The 15947-nt window shown below is 44.9% G+C and overlaps 4 protein-coding genes across 4 annotated transcripts; 1 reads left to right on the forward strand and 3 right to left on the reverse strand.

Annotated features, from left to right (window-relative positions):
- Window positions 1–3552: 3552 nt before the first annotated feature.
- DFL_003275 (uncharacterized protein) lies at window positions 3553–5741 on the forward strand (the record flags this gene model as incomplete). The annotated part of the gene is made up of 3 exons (XM_067632190.1): window positions 3553–5335; window positions 5390–5510; window positions 5561–5741. The coding sequence occupies 3 exons, from the start codon at window positions 3553–3555 to the stop codon at window positions 5739–5741; spliced, it is 2085 nt and encodes a 694-aa protein (XP_067490483.1).
- Window positions 5742–6720: 979 nt separating this feature from the next.
- DFL_003276 (uncharacterized protein) lies at window positions 6721–6945 on the reverse strand (the record flags this gene model as incomplete). The annotated part of the gene is made up of 1 exon (XM_067632191.1): window positions 6721–6945. One exon carries the CDS (start codon window positions 6943–6945, stop codon window positions 6721–6723), a length of 225 nt encoding a protein of 74 aa, XP_067490484.1.
- Window positions 6946–8655: 1710 nt separating this feature from the next.
- Window positions 8656–9679, reverse strand: DFL_003277 (uncharacterized protein; the record flags this gene model as incomplete). Its single annotated transcript, XM_067632192.1, has 2 exons — window positions 8656–8918; window positions 9007–9679. The coding sequence occupies 2 exons, from the start codon at window positions 9677–9679 to the stop codon at window positions 8656–8658; spliced, it is 936 nt and encodes a 311-aa protein (XP_067490485.1).
- Window positions 9680–11105: 1426 nt separating this feature from the next.
- Window positions 11106–15012, reverse strand: DFL_003278 (uncharacterized protein; the record flags this gene model as incomplete). Its single annotated transcript, XM_067632193.1, has 7 exons — window positions 11106–11252; window positions 11322–13076; window positions 13136–14318; window positions 14378–14414; window positions 14486–14698; window positions 14793–14911; window positions 14996–15012. The coding sequence occupies 7 exons, from the start codon at window positions 15010–15012 to the stop codon at window positions 11106–11108; spliced, it is 3471 nt and encodes a 1156-aa protein (XP_067490486.1).
- Between the last annotated feature and the right edge of the window lie 935 nt (window positions 15013–15947).

Raw genomic sequence — 15947 nt, forward strand, 5'->3', positions numbered from 1 at the left:
CTTCCTGAGCATCCGAGAACCATATGTAAAGTAGCGGATTCCCGGCTCTCAGTCACTGTCAATTGTCTCTTTCGATTCTCCAATTCAACTTGTCGCCAGTCCCGTCTCAGCAATTTGTTCTGGCCGTTACAGGAGATATTCAAACACATTTGAGGCCTGACGACGACGACACCATTCGATTCGTGTTAGAGCGTCGTTAGATATTGATAGAATACCTGGGTAGATTCAACGCGAGCAGATTCCCTCCTTGGAACCCATACCCACCCACCTTACCACGAACTATCCAAAGTATCCCGAACTCCAGAAGTTACACCTTCTTCAAAAGTAACGCTTGAGCTCCCAAATACCCGGTATTGCTCCACTATCTATAGAGACTTCTAGCTTTTTTTTTTTTTTTTTTAACGAAAAAGCGATTCTTCGATCTGTCGCATGCCCTCTCGGAGTTTGTGGCTTGCTCGCTAACTGCTTGTAGACAACGTAAGGGAAGGAGCAAACGACAGGACAGCTCCAACATCTACTGCGTATTAGCGGCGTGGATAAGCCATAGCAGCCATACTATATTGCTTCTTTTTATACCAATCTACGTCCCCCCTCCGACGCACAAGGAGGCCTGGGTACAGATTGAGGGAGGTGGTACCGAAGGACTTGTACTGCTTCCGAGGGATTGTACCTTATTTCGCGCAGGAAACTAGGTTTCGACAGTCGTCTCGTCCACAAGGATCAATCGGTACGTACTTCGAACCGCTGCAGGTCTCGTGGATGGGAGGGCTAGATGAACGGTATCTGTAGGGTAGGTGTGGTCCGCAACGATTTGACATTTGGCCCTGGTACATCATCGTTCCCTCTCCTTGTGCAATGCATGGTGGTGTGGTGGTTATTTTTCTTTTCTTTCTTTCTTCCTTTTCCTCAGTATCTTCGTATACCCAGTATACCTAGCACTTACCATTATCTGACTCCACCGACTATCTACCTTTGGTCTGGGTGGTTCGCTAGCCAGTGATTCAAGAGTGCCTGGAGTGGATTGGAGTGGGGTATGAGAGCTTCCCCACCACCCTTTTCAGCCCAGCTTGCATATGAGTACTGCACCGCACAACCGATTCTGATTCCGCCATTGGCTTGCTTCTTCGAGTCGAGTCTCTGTCGATGATTTACAGCGACAACAGCACGCACGTTTCTATTTTTTGAGGAACTGTTGAAATAGTGCCTCTTTCCCACTCATTCTTGTCACTACTTCGCCTACATTGCGGAAGGAAAGAAAAACAGCCGCGTTGCGTTTCTTCTTTTCGATTCTATTCTTGGTCGCTCTGCGCTGTTAAAGTTGTCTCTGTTCTGGTGTTCTGTGCTGTTGTCCAATTCACGTCTCTGGATTTAATATCCTTTCAGTCCTGTCCGAATCCAACTTACAACTTTGATAACTTTCAATACTGACAGCGGCACAGAAAAGAAGGGTCCCCCAACTGGATTCAAAAAGCTATTGAAGATCTGTTTGACACATATACATTACTCGAGTTTGAAATACCTCAATCCACCTCCTGATAGCAGTGGTATTTGAACTTTGTCAAACCCGTTCTATTTCTGTATCCACCGTCTCAAAAATCACGGCCAGGTCCAGTCCGGTCCAAAAACCGCAAACGAGTTTGGCCTGCCCGCCCGCAAATTAGCCCACTCTCGATCCATCTCATCCGTTAGGAGGGAAACGAAACCGCATTTTCACTCCACCATATATATTAAAAATCCATAAAGCTTTAAAGCTTCCCGGTATCCAGGTTCACTCGTTCAATCCCCAACAAAATTATCTGGCTTCACCAATTGAAAACTTCCGAACGACGATTTTCCCCAGCATAGCCACTGCACTTGACCAGAATCAAACGCCGGAGGGAATCTTCTTCGGGTCTAAAGCAAACGGGTATCACCTAACTCTGGCCCGACTCTCTCTCTTTCAATCGAGCTCCTCGGAACATCACCGCTTGGTATCTCCGGCCACCGGACGCTATACCCATGTTGTAGACCGACGAAGAGGGTGGCTTGATATAATTACACAGAGGCATCACGAGATCAGGTTTAATAAAGTCTAGATCTCTGAGTCTTTTCATCTCCTTTTTAATTATTTTTATAATTTTCTGGACATCCTATTTCGAACTTCATTCAAGAAAATATAATTGCGCCTCATACTTCATTCTTTTATCTTATTCCCCCCTCCTTCGCTTTACCACAATTCGATCATTCACGCACGAACCACAGCCGTGGCTATCCTATTTATTACATACACCAACACATTGGAACCTGCAGGACTGGCGAAAGATACCAGCTGTGGGTCTTATCTTTTGTGGTAGCACACCCAGGGCGAACAGAACAACACAACCACCGCCATTACTATATCAAGCTCGATATCTTCAGCCATATCTTTGCTATCTCTTGATTAAACTGCTCCAGGGCCTATCTGTATAATAGCCTGAACTGGAACCTCCTTCACCGTCTATACATACACACACCTACTACAGACGATACCATCCTACGGAACATATATACTTCTTTTTTTTTTTTTTTCTTCAGGCGATTTTTAATTTTTCTTATTCTTGCAAAAGAACAAGAGAGAAGTTTCAATTCTGGCAGCAAGATTCGACTCAACTCTCCCCTTTGTGTCAAGTATACATAGCTTGCGGGCCAGAGTCAGTACCGTCAACCAAGCTGTAGCCTCTTCTCCGAGCATTGTGTTTGAAAATCCCTCGCTTGGAAGAATAAGTATCGCAGTACGTCCAGTGCTAGGATCGGTCAGATATCGATATCACAGTTGCATGGGGAAATAATAAAAATCTAAAGGTGAGTGAGTGCAGTCGGTGCAAGCGATTTCACCATGGCATCCTTACACGGTACAATTATCCCTTACAGCCCAGACCATGGGCCATCCCACCATCTTCTCTTTGTTCGTCCTATCCTATCGGCCTTGAGATAGTTATAGCTCTGATATGCTATTACCTACTCGCATGTTCATGCATAAGTGATGCATCCACAATTGTTAGATTGCGTCTACACAGACCTGTCCATACCCCTTCCCTTCCATGTCCTTTTACAGCGCCAATCAATGTATATTCCCTGCGCTGTTACATGCACTGCCGTAGTTTATCTGCCTGCCTCCTTGCGGTCTTTTTTGTTGTTTGGGATAGGAGTGTGTCAGCTGTGCTTTGTCGCCTTTTCGTTCGGTCTCGCATGCTTGCAATTGCCTCGAAAGCTACACAGAAGAATCGAGTGATACGTTCGAAACAGCGCACCTACCGATTCGCCACTTTTGAGTATTTAGTAATTCGCTAGCGCTGTTTTCTACTTTATCGCTTCTTACTGTGATGTTCTTTTTATTTTTATTTATTTATTTTTTATTTGTTTTTTATATCTTCTTAATTGCTCGGTGGCGCTAATATATAATTATGATATAATTTGATATAGACAGCAGTTGAATTTTTGTGGTGGTTCAGCTCAGACCCGTCTACCAGCCGGTCAGCCCGTTACGCTAACCAGCACACTCGAACTACGAACTACGAACCACAACTGCCCACCATGGCGACCGCCACGCTCACCCTCAGTCCTTCAACCATTGCCCGATCCATCACTCCTCCTCCTTCTCCTTCTGAAGATACACCATCCCCAATGGCGCTCGCTTTGGCTTCTTCAACTCCTCTCCCGATCCCTAATAAGCATTTACCAACTCCAACTTACACCATTACCACAAAGGTGCCGTCGTCACCTGTCACCCCGCCTGCGTCGCCGCCCACCGAAAAGGCCACCCCTCTCCTTCCCATCTCATCGGTCCTTTATCCACCAACTGCCTACCGGCAGATATCTGTCGAACCTCCCATCTATTCGATTGATGCAGCTACAGCTGCTGCTGCAATCCACCAGGCTGCCTGTCACCCTCTTCCTCCTGCTGACAAGGTCTTTCCATGGCTTCATGGTCTGCACCCGGATAACGCCGTTCAGCTTACCTTTTTTAGCGCTCGAAGGAAAATCCACCAGAGGACACCATCGTGCTGGAGAGGTGTTACTGCTGTAAAAGCTGGCAGGGCTCTGGAAAGTTCCAAGCTGCGTGGTGCGGTCCATCCCGCTGAGATTCTCCCCACAGCACCAGGATGTCAGGGTTTCCTCGAAGTCGATCCAAAGGAGGGATTCTGCGTCCGGAACTTCCACATCCAGACCGCCAAACTCGCTACCGTTTCCGATATCATTGTCTATGGCGACGACCGAACGAGTAAGGATACCATCAAAAATATTGCTAGGCGGATCGCACAAGCCCAGGTTAAGCACCGTAGCATGTATATGAGCCACCCGGACCTTGAATATCCACAATACAACACATTTGTCGTCTACAGTCCATTTTCCGAATTCGAACAGAACCACCCTGAACTCGTCGCTTTTGACTCGAGAGGCCTATGTTCCGGGTCTATCCCTGACTTTCCTTACCTTGAACGCCAAGAAATGTGTACGATGTCGCGAGCTACCGAAATCGCACACAATGTCTGGCTGGGATCGACAAGCGACAAGGAAGCTGTGAATGCCTCTGGTCTGTTCAACATTTGCATCGAGTCGTGCGATGGAGCTCCATTCCCAACTGCACCGATGCTACGGCTGATTTCCCGCCGTATGAAGGATCACACTAGTGTTCAGGATATCGAGTTCCCTGCCTCCGGGAGCGTTGCTACTTCCAACAGGGCAAAATTCGATATAGATGCCATCATCGATATGTGTCGATGGATATACTTCTCTGCAAATCCCATCATAATCAAGGACGCCGATGGCGATACTGCAATGGAAGACCATGACCATGGCAAACGCGTTCTCATCCACTGCATGGACGGGTACACTGAAACCTCACTCTTGGCCCTTGCTTATCTCATGTACGCCGAAGGTCTTCCCGTCCACGACGCTTGGATCCATCTCCACCGTGAAAAAGGACGTAATTTCTTCGCCTACCAAACTGATCTCCAAATCCTTCTACACGCGCAAACCGAAATCCTCAAAGCATCTCCGGCCTTGAAGAATGAAGCAGACGCTACTGCATTCATCGCCAATATTTCTATCCCCAAGTGGGTATCGAAATTGGATGGATCTTTACCTAGTAGGATCCTACCACACATGTATCTGGGTAACCTGGGACATGCAAATAATCCGGAGATGCTAAAAGAGCTCGGAATCAAGCGAATCTTGAGCATTGGCGAGTTTACAAACTGGTCTGCTGGTGAGATCTCGGGATGGCCGCCGGAGAAGATTATGAAGGTCGAGAATATTCAGGATAATGGTGTAGACCCCTTGACATGTCGGCTGGATAAGTGCCTGGACTTTATCGGTAAGTTTGGCCCTTGTTTCAATATTCCATGCGAAGTACTAATAATTTTTTTAGATGCTGGTAAAGAGGCCGGAGAGGCTACCCTCGTCCATTGTCGTGTTGGCGTTTCACGATCCGCAACTATTTGCATCGCTGAAGTCATGAAACGGCTCAACCTTTCGGTTCCCCGAGCATAGTAAGTTTTTCCATCCACCTATCAAATAATATATACTAATACGGATACAGCTGCTACGTCCGAGCTCGACGACTGAATGTCATCATCCAACCTCACCTTCGATTCATGTATGAGTTGCTAAAGTGGGAAGAAGCTCAACGAACGGGGAACAGCCTCGGTATCAAGCGCGAACTAGAATGGCCATCGATTGCACGAGAGATCGCACTGATGAACCGACCATATTCACGATAGGGTAAGAAGCGGTATTCTTCCACCGACCATGCAGCTATTACCGTTCGACCAGTACAGTTAGGACGAGATACTACAGAGTGGTTTGAGAAAAGAACGCAACATTAAATCATTATTATTTTTCGGATTAGCGAATAAGCGAATGATGCCGTTTTCCTTTCTTCTTCTCCTTTTCCTTTCTTCTCCTTTTCCTTCCTGGGAGTTATTATTAGTTTTAATGGCGATTTTTGTGGATTCTTTTTTTTTGCAGGTTCCTTTTACTTGTTTTTCTTTGGGAATTGGCAGGCGGGTGGCGAGTGGGACGATGGTGTTTGGATCGGATTTGGTTGGAAGCTTGAACTTGTGACTGGGTTTCTTTTGTTGACAAAGCTTTTTTCCACTACTGCTGCTGCTGCTACGTTACTGGGATTGATTCTAGGGGGTTTCAGGCGTCGAATTGACCAAAATTATTACTGCGTACCTTATTATTACTTTGTTCTTTTTGAAAAGGTCGTTTTTTGGCTGTGGAGGTTTTATAACACCGTTGGAAGTGGGAAATTGGCACTGACGTTTCCTTTGTCTTTTTGTCTTGTGCCAATGGTCTTGCGATTTGGTTTCTTTTCTTCGCGATAACGATTCTTCTTGGTGCCGGTGGCTTGTCCACGACAATTTTATTATTTTTTTGAATATTATTATTCCGATTCTGGTATGTTATTACTACTACTACTACTATTACTGGGTTTATATGATCGTCTGTCTTTTTTTTAAATCGGAAAATAGCTTTGGAAGATATGGTATTCACGTGGTACAAGTTCAGTTCTTTTGAAAGATTGGCTTGAAGAAAAAAAGTGGAAAAAGATCAATATTTTTGTAGGTTACAAATGATATATTATACCCACCTGCCTTTGCCTCTATATAAATATACAAACCCGTTCCATGTATTCTATAACCGAAACCATTTCACACCATCACGAACCCGTCCGTATTAACCACTCAAAAACTTCTAAAAATTATTCCACCAATTCTTGATATCCTTCAAAAGACCGTACGCTGGAGTATCGGCATTTGCGCCAGCGGTAGGGTTATAATATTGTCCGTTTGAGTTCGCGAAGACTTGGAATATGCCGCCGTAGATGTTTGTCCATGGTTTGGGGGCTGGGGCTGGGGCGGCGAGGGCGGTGGAGGTTAGGAGGAGGGTCGTGGAGAGGATGAGGGGTGTGAGTTGCATTTTGGGATATATGTGTTGAGGAGAATAGATTGGATTATGGAGAGGAGGTGGGTGATAGGCCGGCCTGTGTGGAGGAAGAGATGGTAAGGTATTGATATATATTGGGAGAGAAGAAGTGAAGATAGATGTCTAGTAAGCTACCAGAGGTTTAGATGTTGGTGTAGTTGTTTGGATTGGTCTAAAGAACCCTGTAAACCATCTGGAAGTTTTGAAGACCAACAATGGAACATATCAATATTTCTCACGACAAAATATCGGTATACCCGGCATAGCTGAAAGAATTATTGTCTTTGACAAGTTTCGAATGTTTCCAGACTTGAGGTGATAGTTCGATATCATGATATACCCTTGGCGTCGGATGTCGGATATAACAATGTTGTATTCTGCATCGGGGTTGTTTCCAGACTAGTGCTATTCGGGAGGTGCACTAACCTATATTTGATATTGATCTTCTGTTACTAATACGAATTAGGTAGTTTATCGAACCAGGGAGACCTAAAAGATCCTGGTAGATTTTTGGTGTAACGGAATTATGGTTTCATAGTATGCCTGAGCTTATTGGTTCTATACAATTTCTATTAAGAATTCGATATCATGTGTTTTGCTAAAGTGGCAAAGACATAAATTTCAAAAATAGGTAGATAGGCGAAATTTCGAAGGAGATTCTAGCTGGCTGCCTTTGAGACATCGGTATTCCCGGCGTGCGATAAGCTATAGTTCTTGCCTCATGATCTCGTGACTAAGTGGGTTGATTGCATACCCTCAAAGTCGAGTTCATTGATGTATAAACATTTCCATTGTTAGCGTCTTAAATTGCTTTTTTTTTTTTTTAATATCGTCGAACCAACAATCTTCACAGCATTACATCTTCGTGTCTCTTCCCATTCTAAAACTTATATCCATTCATAAAATAAGCCGGGCAAGTACCGCGTTCTTGTTCAATTCTTCAATCCTTATCTACAACTACCTTCGTTGAAACTCTCTTCGAATCCTCCACGAATGCTGATTCAAATATAAACCAAACTCGCACATCTCTTCAACCAAAATCTATAATCAAACAGAATGCGTCCCTCCACCATCCCCCACTCCCTCAATTCTAGGGATGGGTCGGTGATCAAGTTGCCGACTGGGCCACCCAAGGGCCCAGTGTGCTTCTCACGGAGATCGTTGGAGCTACTCCTAGCGGAGTGGCGGGTGGTTCGCCGTTCCCTCTTACGAATAATCAGTTTACTGCGGGAATGGGGTTTAATAAGAAGGCTAAGGGGTAAGGGGTGCAGTATGACTTTATACATGTTTTCTTTTCGTTTTGTATAGTTATCAAAGAAGTGGCGGGGTTACTGGGGAGATATTAGGGTTATCAAGTTTTCCATCATCGTTTTTGTGATAAACACCTTACGGTATGAGTAAAATATAACTACCATATATGTTATTTGCGTCTCGTAAAGAATACAATTCCAAAAATTGACTATATGGCCATATTACCATAGGTCTGGTCTCGTATCCAGCATAAGTCTAATAAATATTAAAAGTATCATAAAAGAAACATCTACCATAAAAAAAAGCCCCCCAAAGCCGCTAGATGCATTCCCAAAACAGAAGCAAAGTAAACAGTGAAAGTAAAACCTTCAAACCAAGTGCTTTGTGAGACCCAAACCCCTCCAACCAATCCCCCACTCCCTCTTATATTCAGATCACCTCTGCTATCGCCAGCTACACACTCTCACTCTTCCCCTCCCTGCCTTCCGGCCCCTTCAACGTCCCATCAGAGCTATCCTTCAAAGTCTGTAATCTGTCTTCCTTATCATAAACCGAAAACCTCTCGTCGACTCTCATGACCGTAAACCACAGGACCACGATATACTCGAACGCGAAGTATGTAACGTAATACGCTGCTCTGGAGTGATACCATGCTGGGTTATCCCTTAGTCTCGAGGGCATATACGCAACACCTGCTCGAAAGCCGGCACCGAATGCTATTTATTCAAAAAAGGTATAGTTAGCAAATCCCATTCTGTCTGAATCTCTGAAACGATATGGTATAGAAAGGTAGAATATACGTACTCAAGAAAAAGGCTCCAACCAAAATAATCACCCCCTTCAACCAAAACCCGCCGTCAGCCCTCTTCTCAACCCCCAAACTCGTCTCTACACCCTGATGCGGAGTAAACAACGTAACCGGCACAATAATAAACGGCAAAAAAGGAATAACCGCCATAATCGTCCCTCCAACCTTCCTAATCGTCAAAAACTTCCTCTGCAACTCCACATCCTGCGTGAAAAAGCTCCAAATCGTCGGCACAATAACAAGTACAAAAGTACACCCAATCAAAGTATATATTGCCGCAAAACTTCCATAGAACAATTTCCTCCGTTTACCGTGCTCGACCGATGGATGTCTTGCCCGGAAGAGTCGGTGACAGAACATTAGGTTTAGGATGTATAAAGCTACTACACCCGCGGCGTTAAAGACTTGGTTTGCTATTGCTAGGTCGACGTCTGTAGGCTTAAAACTCCAGGCGCTTCGGAGGGATAAAGTGGCAACTCGGGACATTGAGAAACCGATCATGAAGACTGAGAGCTTAAATTTGTGACCTTTGGAGAGGTTGCCTCTGAAGATTAGGATGTTTGTTATGGCGATGGAGAGGAAGAGGAGGGCGAGGACGAGGGAAGCCGGGAAGTCAGGGATTTTGGATGGGATGCCGCCCAGAATGGCCATGGGGGTTAGGAAGGCCATTGTGAAAAAAAAAATTTTTTATCTTATTTCTCTTTGGAAATAAGTTTTGGTTGGTGGGTGCTGAGACCCGGGAAGCTGGGGGTATTGTACAGAGTTGAGGGTGTTGGAGTGATGGTGGATTCGTGTGCGTGACGTTGTGGAAATGATTACTTCGCGATAGTGGCGACTGGGGTATATTGAATTCGCGAATACAATCGAGAGATATAATATAAAATAGTCGCAATCGCGCAAATACGGTTTATAGAGTAGAAAGGTAAAAGATCATATGGTTGACACGAGAAGAATTCATGGCAATTAACAGACCACCCAACAGCGAACTCTCTTAATTTATATAATCTCGCCTGCACCCGAACAATCAAATCTCACATCTCGATCTCGGAATACTAATCAATCCTACATGGGGAAACGGAACAAAAAAAATTAAATCGGAACCCCGATAGGATTACGAAATCCAGCATAAGGATGCATGAATATTCATTGCCCTGCAGGCACAAACATGCATACTCCATGGCAGGTGTTTCTTTTCGTGCGAAGTGGCGCTCTCAACCAGCACAGTAAAATCTGGGGACATCGGTGGTCGGGCATTCCAAATTCTTGGGGGACAGGGGTAGGAAAGTTGAAGATGTCGGCCAAGATAACCACCGACTAACCAATCATAGTCCATAGCAAGCTTTACTAATCGGTGGGACGTTTGGCCGCCCCTCCGCTTTTTTTGATACCCTCTTTGGGATATGATTCCCGCATCCTTGCTATCATGCATGTCAACGCATATACTGCAACATTTGAGGTTAAATTTATCTGATGCCGAATGCTTGCCTCTCGGGGGCCAGACCACTTGATTTGATAAGCTTTTGAGGATCGTGTTACAACCAAGCTTCGGTGATAGTTCTTCCGACTTCGATTTTATAGCCCTACGAATAATCGGTCACCTGAGACTCTTTTCCATTTCTCGTTCGTCAATGTTTCATTCGAACGTGGGGCCTAGACGAGGCCACGCGGGGCCCAACGTCACCCCGCGATAATACAAAACAATACGGGATCAAATCCTAAAACTTATAGTGCATTATTTTCAAGCATCGAAGACAAGTCGTACTATTATTAAATGTTATATCTACTATATAATGCGTCTCCAATAGAAAACCGCAATAGACTTCCATTCCACCCAAGGGTCGTTAAATTAGTGTTGAACTTTTTGCCCTTTCGTACATATGCAAAGTACGACAAAAGGTAAATAATACAATAAAACCAAAAATAAAAATAAAAATGCGAGAGCAATATCCCAAGAAACAAAATGCAAATATATCCTATCAACCATTCCGTCATATCAACGGTAAAACCCCACCCTTCATGTAAGGTGTAAATCACAACCCGATAGTTGAAATTGAAGAGAAATGCGAAAAGAAAACAAAGATAACCCCTTTAGAATCTACACCTTAACCTCAATAATCACATCTTTAACGCCATCCTTTCCGACCTCTCTAGTACTATTCCCGTCCTTATAGGACGTTAACCCCTTTCTAATCGCTAAAACATTATCCACAATCACCGCATCTATGCTTTGAGTTGCTTGAATCTATCATAATCCCATATTAGCATCCCGCAAACCCCTAATTTTGTATGACATCACAGGAAAAAATCTCACCTTAACATTCTCCGGATCGTTATTCAACGTCCCATAAGTAACACACACCAACCCCGTCTCCTTAACCACCCTAATCAGCCTCGGACACTTCACCAACGGCTCAGCCGCCGAAACGATCCCGATCAAATTCCACTGACTCGCAAATTTAATCGCCTCTTTCAATGAACTCGCCCTAATATCCGACATGAACGCCGTGCCTCCTTCCGTCAGGAACAAAACGGGAATACTAGGCTGCTTAAAAGACGCCATAAGACATATATCAGGATGGAACGAGGAAAAGATAATATCTCTCCCCTCGCCGTGATCGTATACTATCTTGAGGATCTTATCTAGCCAGGTATTTAGCTCGATTCCTAGTTGGTCCATTTCCTCTGCTTGTGCTTCGTCGAGCATGGGGTATTTGAGTTCGATGTTGAAACCGATGTCTTTTGGTAAATTCTTGAAAACGCCTTCGAGGGTTTGGAAAGGTCCTTGGATATGGCTGCCTCGAGTGTTGGCGTTGAATCCCTTGGTTTTTAGGGCTTTTGTGAATTTCATCTTTTCTAGGAGGTCCACTGTTCTGTCGTCCCTGCTAGAGCCGACGGAAAGTGATCTGAAGCGGCGAGGGGTACCCTTTTCACCAGGCTTGTCGGAGAACGCGGGGGATACAGGACAGGATTGACCACCTTGTTGCTCGCTGAGGTGTAGGAATTGTTCGAGGGTTAAGCTGTGGACTGGGACGTCGATACCAGTTTCGGAAACGAGGAAGTCGTGGTATAAGACCGGTACGTGGTCCTTTGTTAGTTGAACGTCGAATTCAACGTATTTGGCGCCCAAGTTTGCTGCTGAGATGAAGGACTGAAGAGTATTCTCTCCCAGCTGGAGGGATTTTCGTTCCACAATGTTTTTACCCAGACCTCGGTGGCCAATTATTGATGGAACAGTCAGTGTTTTCCAATATGTGTGGTCACGAGTGACGCTCATATTTTCGTGGGAGAATGGAGTTATAACCAAAAATTCGAAGTTGACATAGCCAATGACTTCGAGGGTACTAACTTCGAGGATTGGAAGGGTATGTCCGCCTTGTAGGGCAACTTTCCCACCAGCGTTTTCGGACCGAAGGTTGTTCAGAATTGCGGCAGCGCGGCCAAGGACTTTGTCGTTTCGACCGGAGTAGGTAGGGACTAGGTCAAATATCAACTTGACTTTCGACAAATCCGAGGTCTCAAAGACAAGTGGTTCGGTAATAATTGAATCCTGTAGCGGAAGATCAATAATATTCTCTTCACCCTCTGCGCCCTTCGCCGAAACGACTAGTGAAAGCGCAGTATCCAGCTGTGTAGCATGAGCCAGCGCCAGAGGAATCTGCTCGAGTTTCACAGGGTCGACTGGAGTTCTAAGGTCTTTCGATCCAAGGGTTACAAGAACCATGGCTTTATCCCGAATATACCTATGACCGAACGTCTTAATCGGCTTGGTGTTCGGTTGTGTGAACTTCGCTTTCTCAAGTGGAGACCCGGCTTCAGCTAGTGATTTTGAGGGTGATGTAGATAGAGACGAAACTGCCTGCTGAACTGTGCTAGCAGTATCGGAGAGTGTGTCAGACCCCTCGGATGGCTGAGATTGGTCGAAGATCATCCCTGTGATCTTGAGATGGCCTCTGAGGGTAGCATGTTCTGCGGCGGACCATCCTGACGAGTCGGAACGCTCATAGTCGGCTCCATATTGGAGGAGAAGTGCTACAACTTCCGCATGACCGTGTACAGCAGCAGCAAACTAAGCATCAAGTGTTAGTACCAGTATAATAATATGATCTCATTTTGTAGAGTGCATACCAACGGAGTCCACCCAAACGCCGCCTCCGCAAACTCAATATCAACCTTCTGCGTCTCCGGCTCCGTCAACAAAATCCTCGCACACTCCAGATGTCCTAACTTTGCCGCAATATAAAGCGCCGACTCCCCATTCTCATCCGCAAAGTTCACATCCACACCAGCTTTAACCAGTAACTCCACCAACTTTGGCGCATTATTCCGTGTAGCAAGACACAGTACAGCCGAAGATTTAGAAACACTCTTTCTAGCTTCAATAATTTCTATCGGATCCCCTTCTAACTTTTCCGCATCGAGTAATACCTTTGTGGTCTTTGGATGTTGTCCTATAACCGCCAAATGGAGTGGTGCGAGACCCTCGTTATCCCACCATGGTGAACTATCGATACCGGATTTTCCGTCTATTTGGCCCCATTTATGCATATACTCCGTTAATGTCTGACAGACCTGGACGATACCGTATTCAGCAGCATAATGCAATGGTATCCGTCCGTAAGCATCCCGATCCGTCAAAGCGACTCGTAAACTCGGTGGGAAGTTTGCGAGGAGGTGCTTGAGCACCTTGAATATCCCATCAAAACTTCCTGGTAGCTCATCTTGTTCTTCAGGACTTTCAGGTAGTACTCGGCTGCCATCCCCGCGGCTAAATGATACCGATAATTCTGAGTAATTTGCTAGGTTGTTCCTCATCTTCGTGGATGTACTCCTTCCCATTGCCCTGACGATTCGGTGCAATAGGTTCCGTTCGTTGATGTCCTCTGTATCTTTCAAACTCTCAGTTTGAATGAGCAGCAAGTCGATGCACTTGAACGCCTCGGCATATGCCGCACGTTGTAACAGATTCAAGATCAAGTTCTGCGAAAACTGGTCTTTGGAAAGGTGCATATCCTTCAACGCCCTATCAAGTCTTTCACCATTATCGCTCTTAATCGAGACATCGAAAGTCTTCAAAACTTCCTGAGATAACCCGGTAACACCTCCAGCAGACGAGTTTTTGAAAGACAAGCCATCAGGCTTCTCGGTTTCCGATTTCCCTTTGATTTGGATTCCTAGACCTAGCTTTTCGAGCCATTCGTTTACAGTCCGTTCGGCGGCTGTGACTTCGCTCAAGGCAGCGAAAGGTTTAATCAGAACTTTGGAGTTTAGATAGCGTTGTTGGACCTTGACGGAGAGTTTCTTGTCGAGCCTGTGAAGAGCTGTTAGTTAGTCTTAATTTAATGTGTTACACGATGGTCAGGTCCTTACTTCTTTAGGATCTTTACAAATCCCCGGCGGTTGACGTCTACACCCAGTATCTATCAGCATCTGTCCTATTAACCACCCCCATTTGTAAATCTTGTGGAACCTTCGTACCTCCAAACCAAGCAATCTTCCTCAACTGGCCCCTCAGCTCCAATAGTACCTCGGCATGTTCTTCAAGCTCATGTCTTGGAATGTTATCTACATTTTCAAACTGTTCTTTATGTCTTTCTCCCAAAATCTTTAGTTTTCGGGCGCAATCTGCCAATCGTTTGTTGTAGAACTGATCGACTTTTTCTAGTTCACGATCGAGGGAGAATATGAATGCTTTGGTAGGTCAAGAACATATTAGATTTCAGAAAATATAATGTTTTTTTTGGTATTGTGGGTGATGGTAGACAGAGGGGAGTCGGGAACATACGAGCAAGATCTGGATCTGTTTCATCCTCTGTGCTCTGTAGGATACGCTTTATCCGTTTCTTAAGGCCTTTGTAGTCGATATACGACGCCTGCCATTCCGGCACTACATTGCGGTAGAGGCTAGAAGTAGGCTGATTAGCTAACGGCCTTCACAAGACGTTTAGGTAACAAAGATGGGACGAAAGAAAAGAAAAAAATACTCACTTCTGACCGAACTTCATAACCGCTTCTTGAAAAAACTCTTTAAAAAGCTTGAAATGAAGCTTCCTTTTCTCTAATAATAAATATTTCAGACCCCTCCTCCAACGGTCCAAATCCCTCCTCAAGATCTACCAAGGTCGTGATTTCTATTCGCTGGGTAATTTGACAGTTGCGCCTTCCTGAAACGATATATGAATGTGGGTAGAACTCCTCAAGCTCCAAGAGTCGGGTAAATTGATGCGTTTGGGGCGAGTTTGCCGGGTTTGCCCGGAAATATTTTTTGGGGTGTGAAGTTAACTTTACTATCAATCGAATCAGTCGATTCAAATTGGTTGAAGTTGCCAGGTTTGTTGTAAGTCGATGTGAAGCTTAAACGGTAAAAGAAGAAAAAAGGTTTTGTTACAAGCGATCGAACCGCCAGTGATGTCGTGATGATACTTTAGATAACAAAATGTCCATTATCGAAGAAGGAAAAAAAAAAGTGGTAAGTCGGAGAGTAAAAAAAAATCAAGGTCGTTCTAGATTCCTCGCACGTTGCTCTTTATATGTATCTCCAAACTCTCTCGCTCAAATGAGTTATGTATGTTTAAATTTGGTAACAGCCGCGTGACTTCCTTTTCTTCGCTCCAAAAAATGCAAAGTAAACGTCCGAAGTCCGAAAAACCTGTATTCAGAGAGAGGAGTTCGCGTCGCTTGAATGTTCCCTTTCGAACCTTCTTCTTTTTCTTTTAGGGGTGCTGGTGGTGGTGGTGAGTTCGAAACAAAAATTATTCGCGGGAACTCGCCGACGCACACAGGTTATAAAATCTCAATAGAACGCCTCTTTGTAAGGTTTTTGACCCCCTTTCTGCGTGGACCCTGAACGAAAAAGAAAGCTTAGCCTACCTATTTTTCGCCTTTGGAATCCCAGATGGCTGTATTTTTTTCTTGCTCAGCTGATATGATGAGATGCGGG

Source organism: Arthrobotrys flagrans, assembly GCF_004000055.1.
Source record: "Arthrobotrys flagrans strain CBS H-5679 chromosome Unknown unitig_0, whole genome shotgun sequence".
NCBI classification, from domain to species: domain Eukaryota; kingdom Fungi; phylum Ascomycota; class Orbiliomycetes; order Orbiliales; family Orbiliaceae; genus Arthrobotrys; species Arthrobotrys flagrans.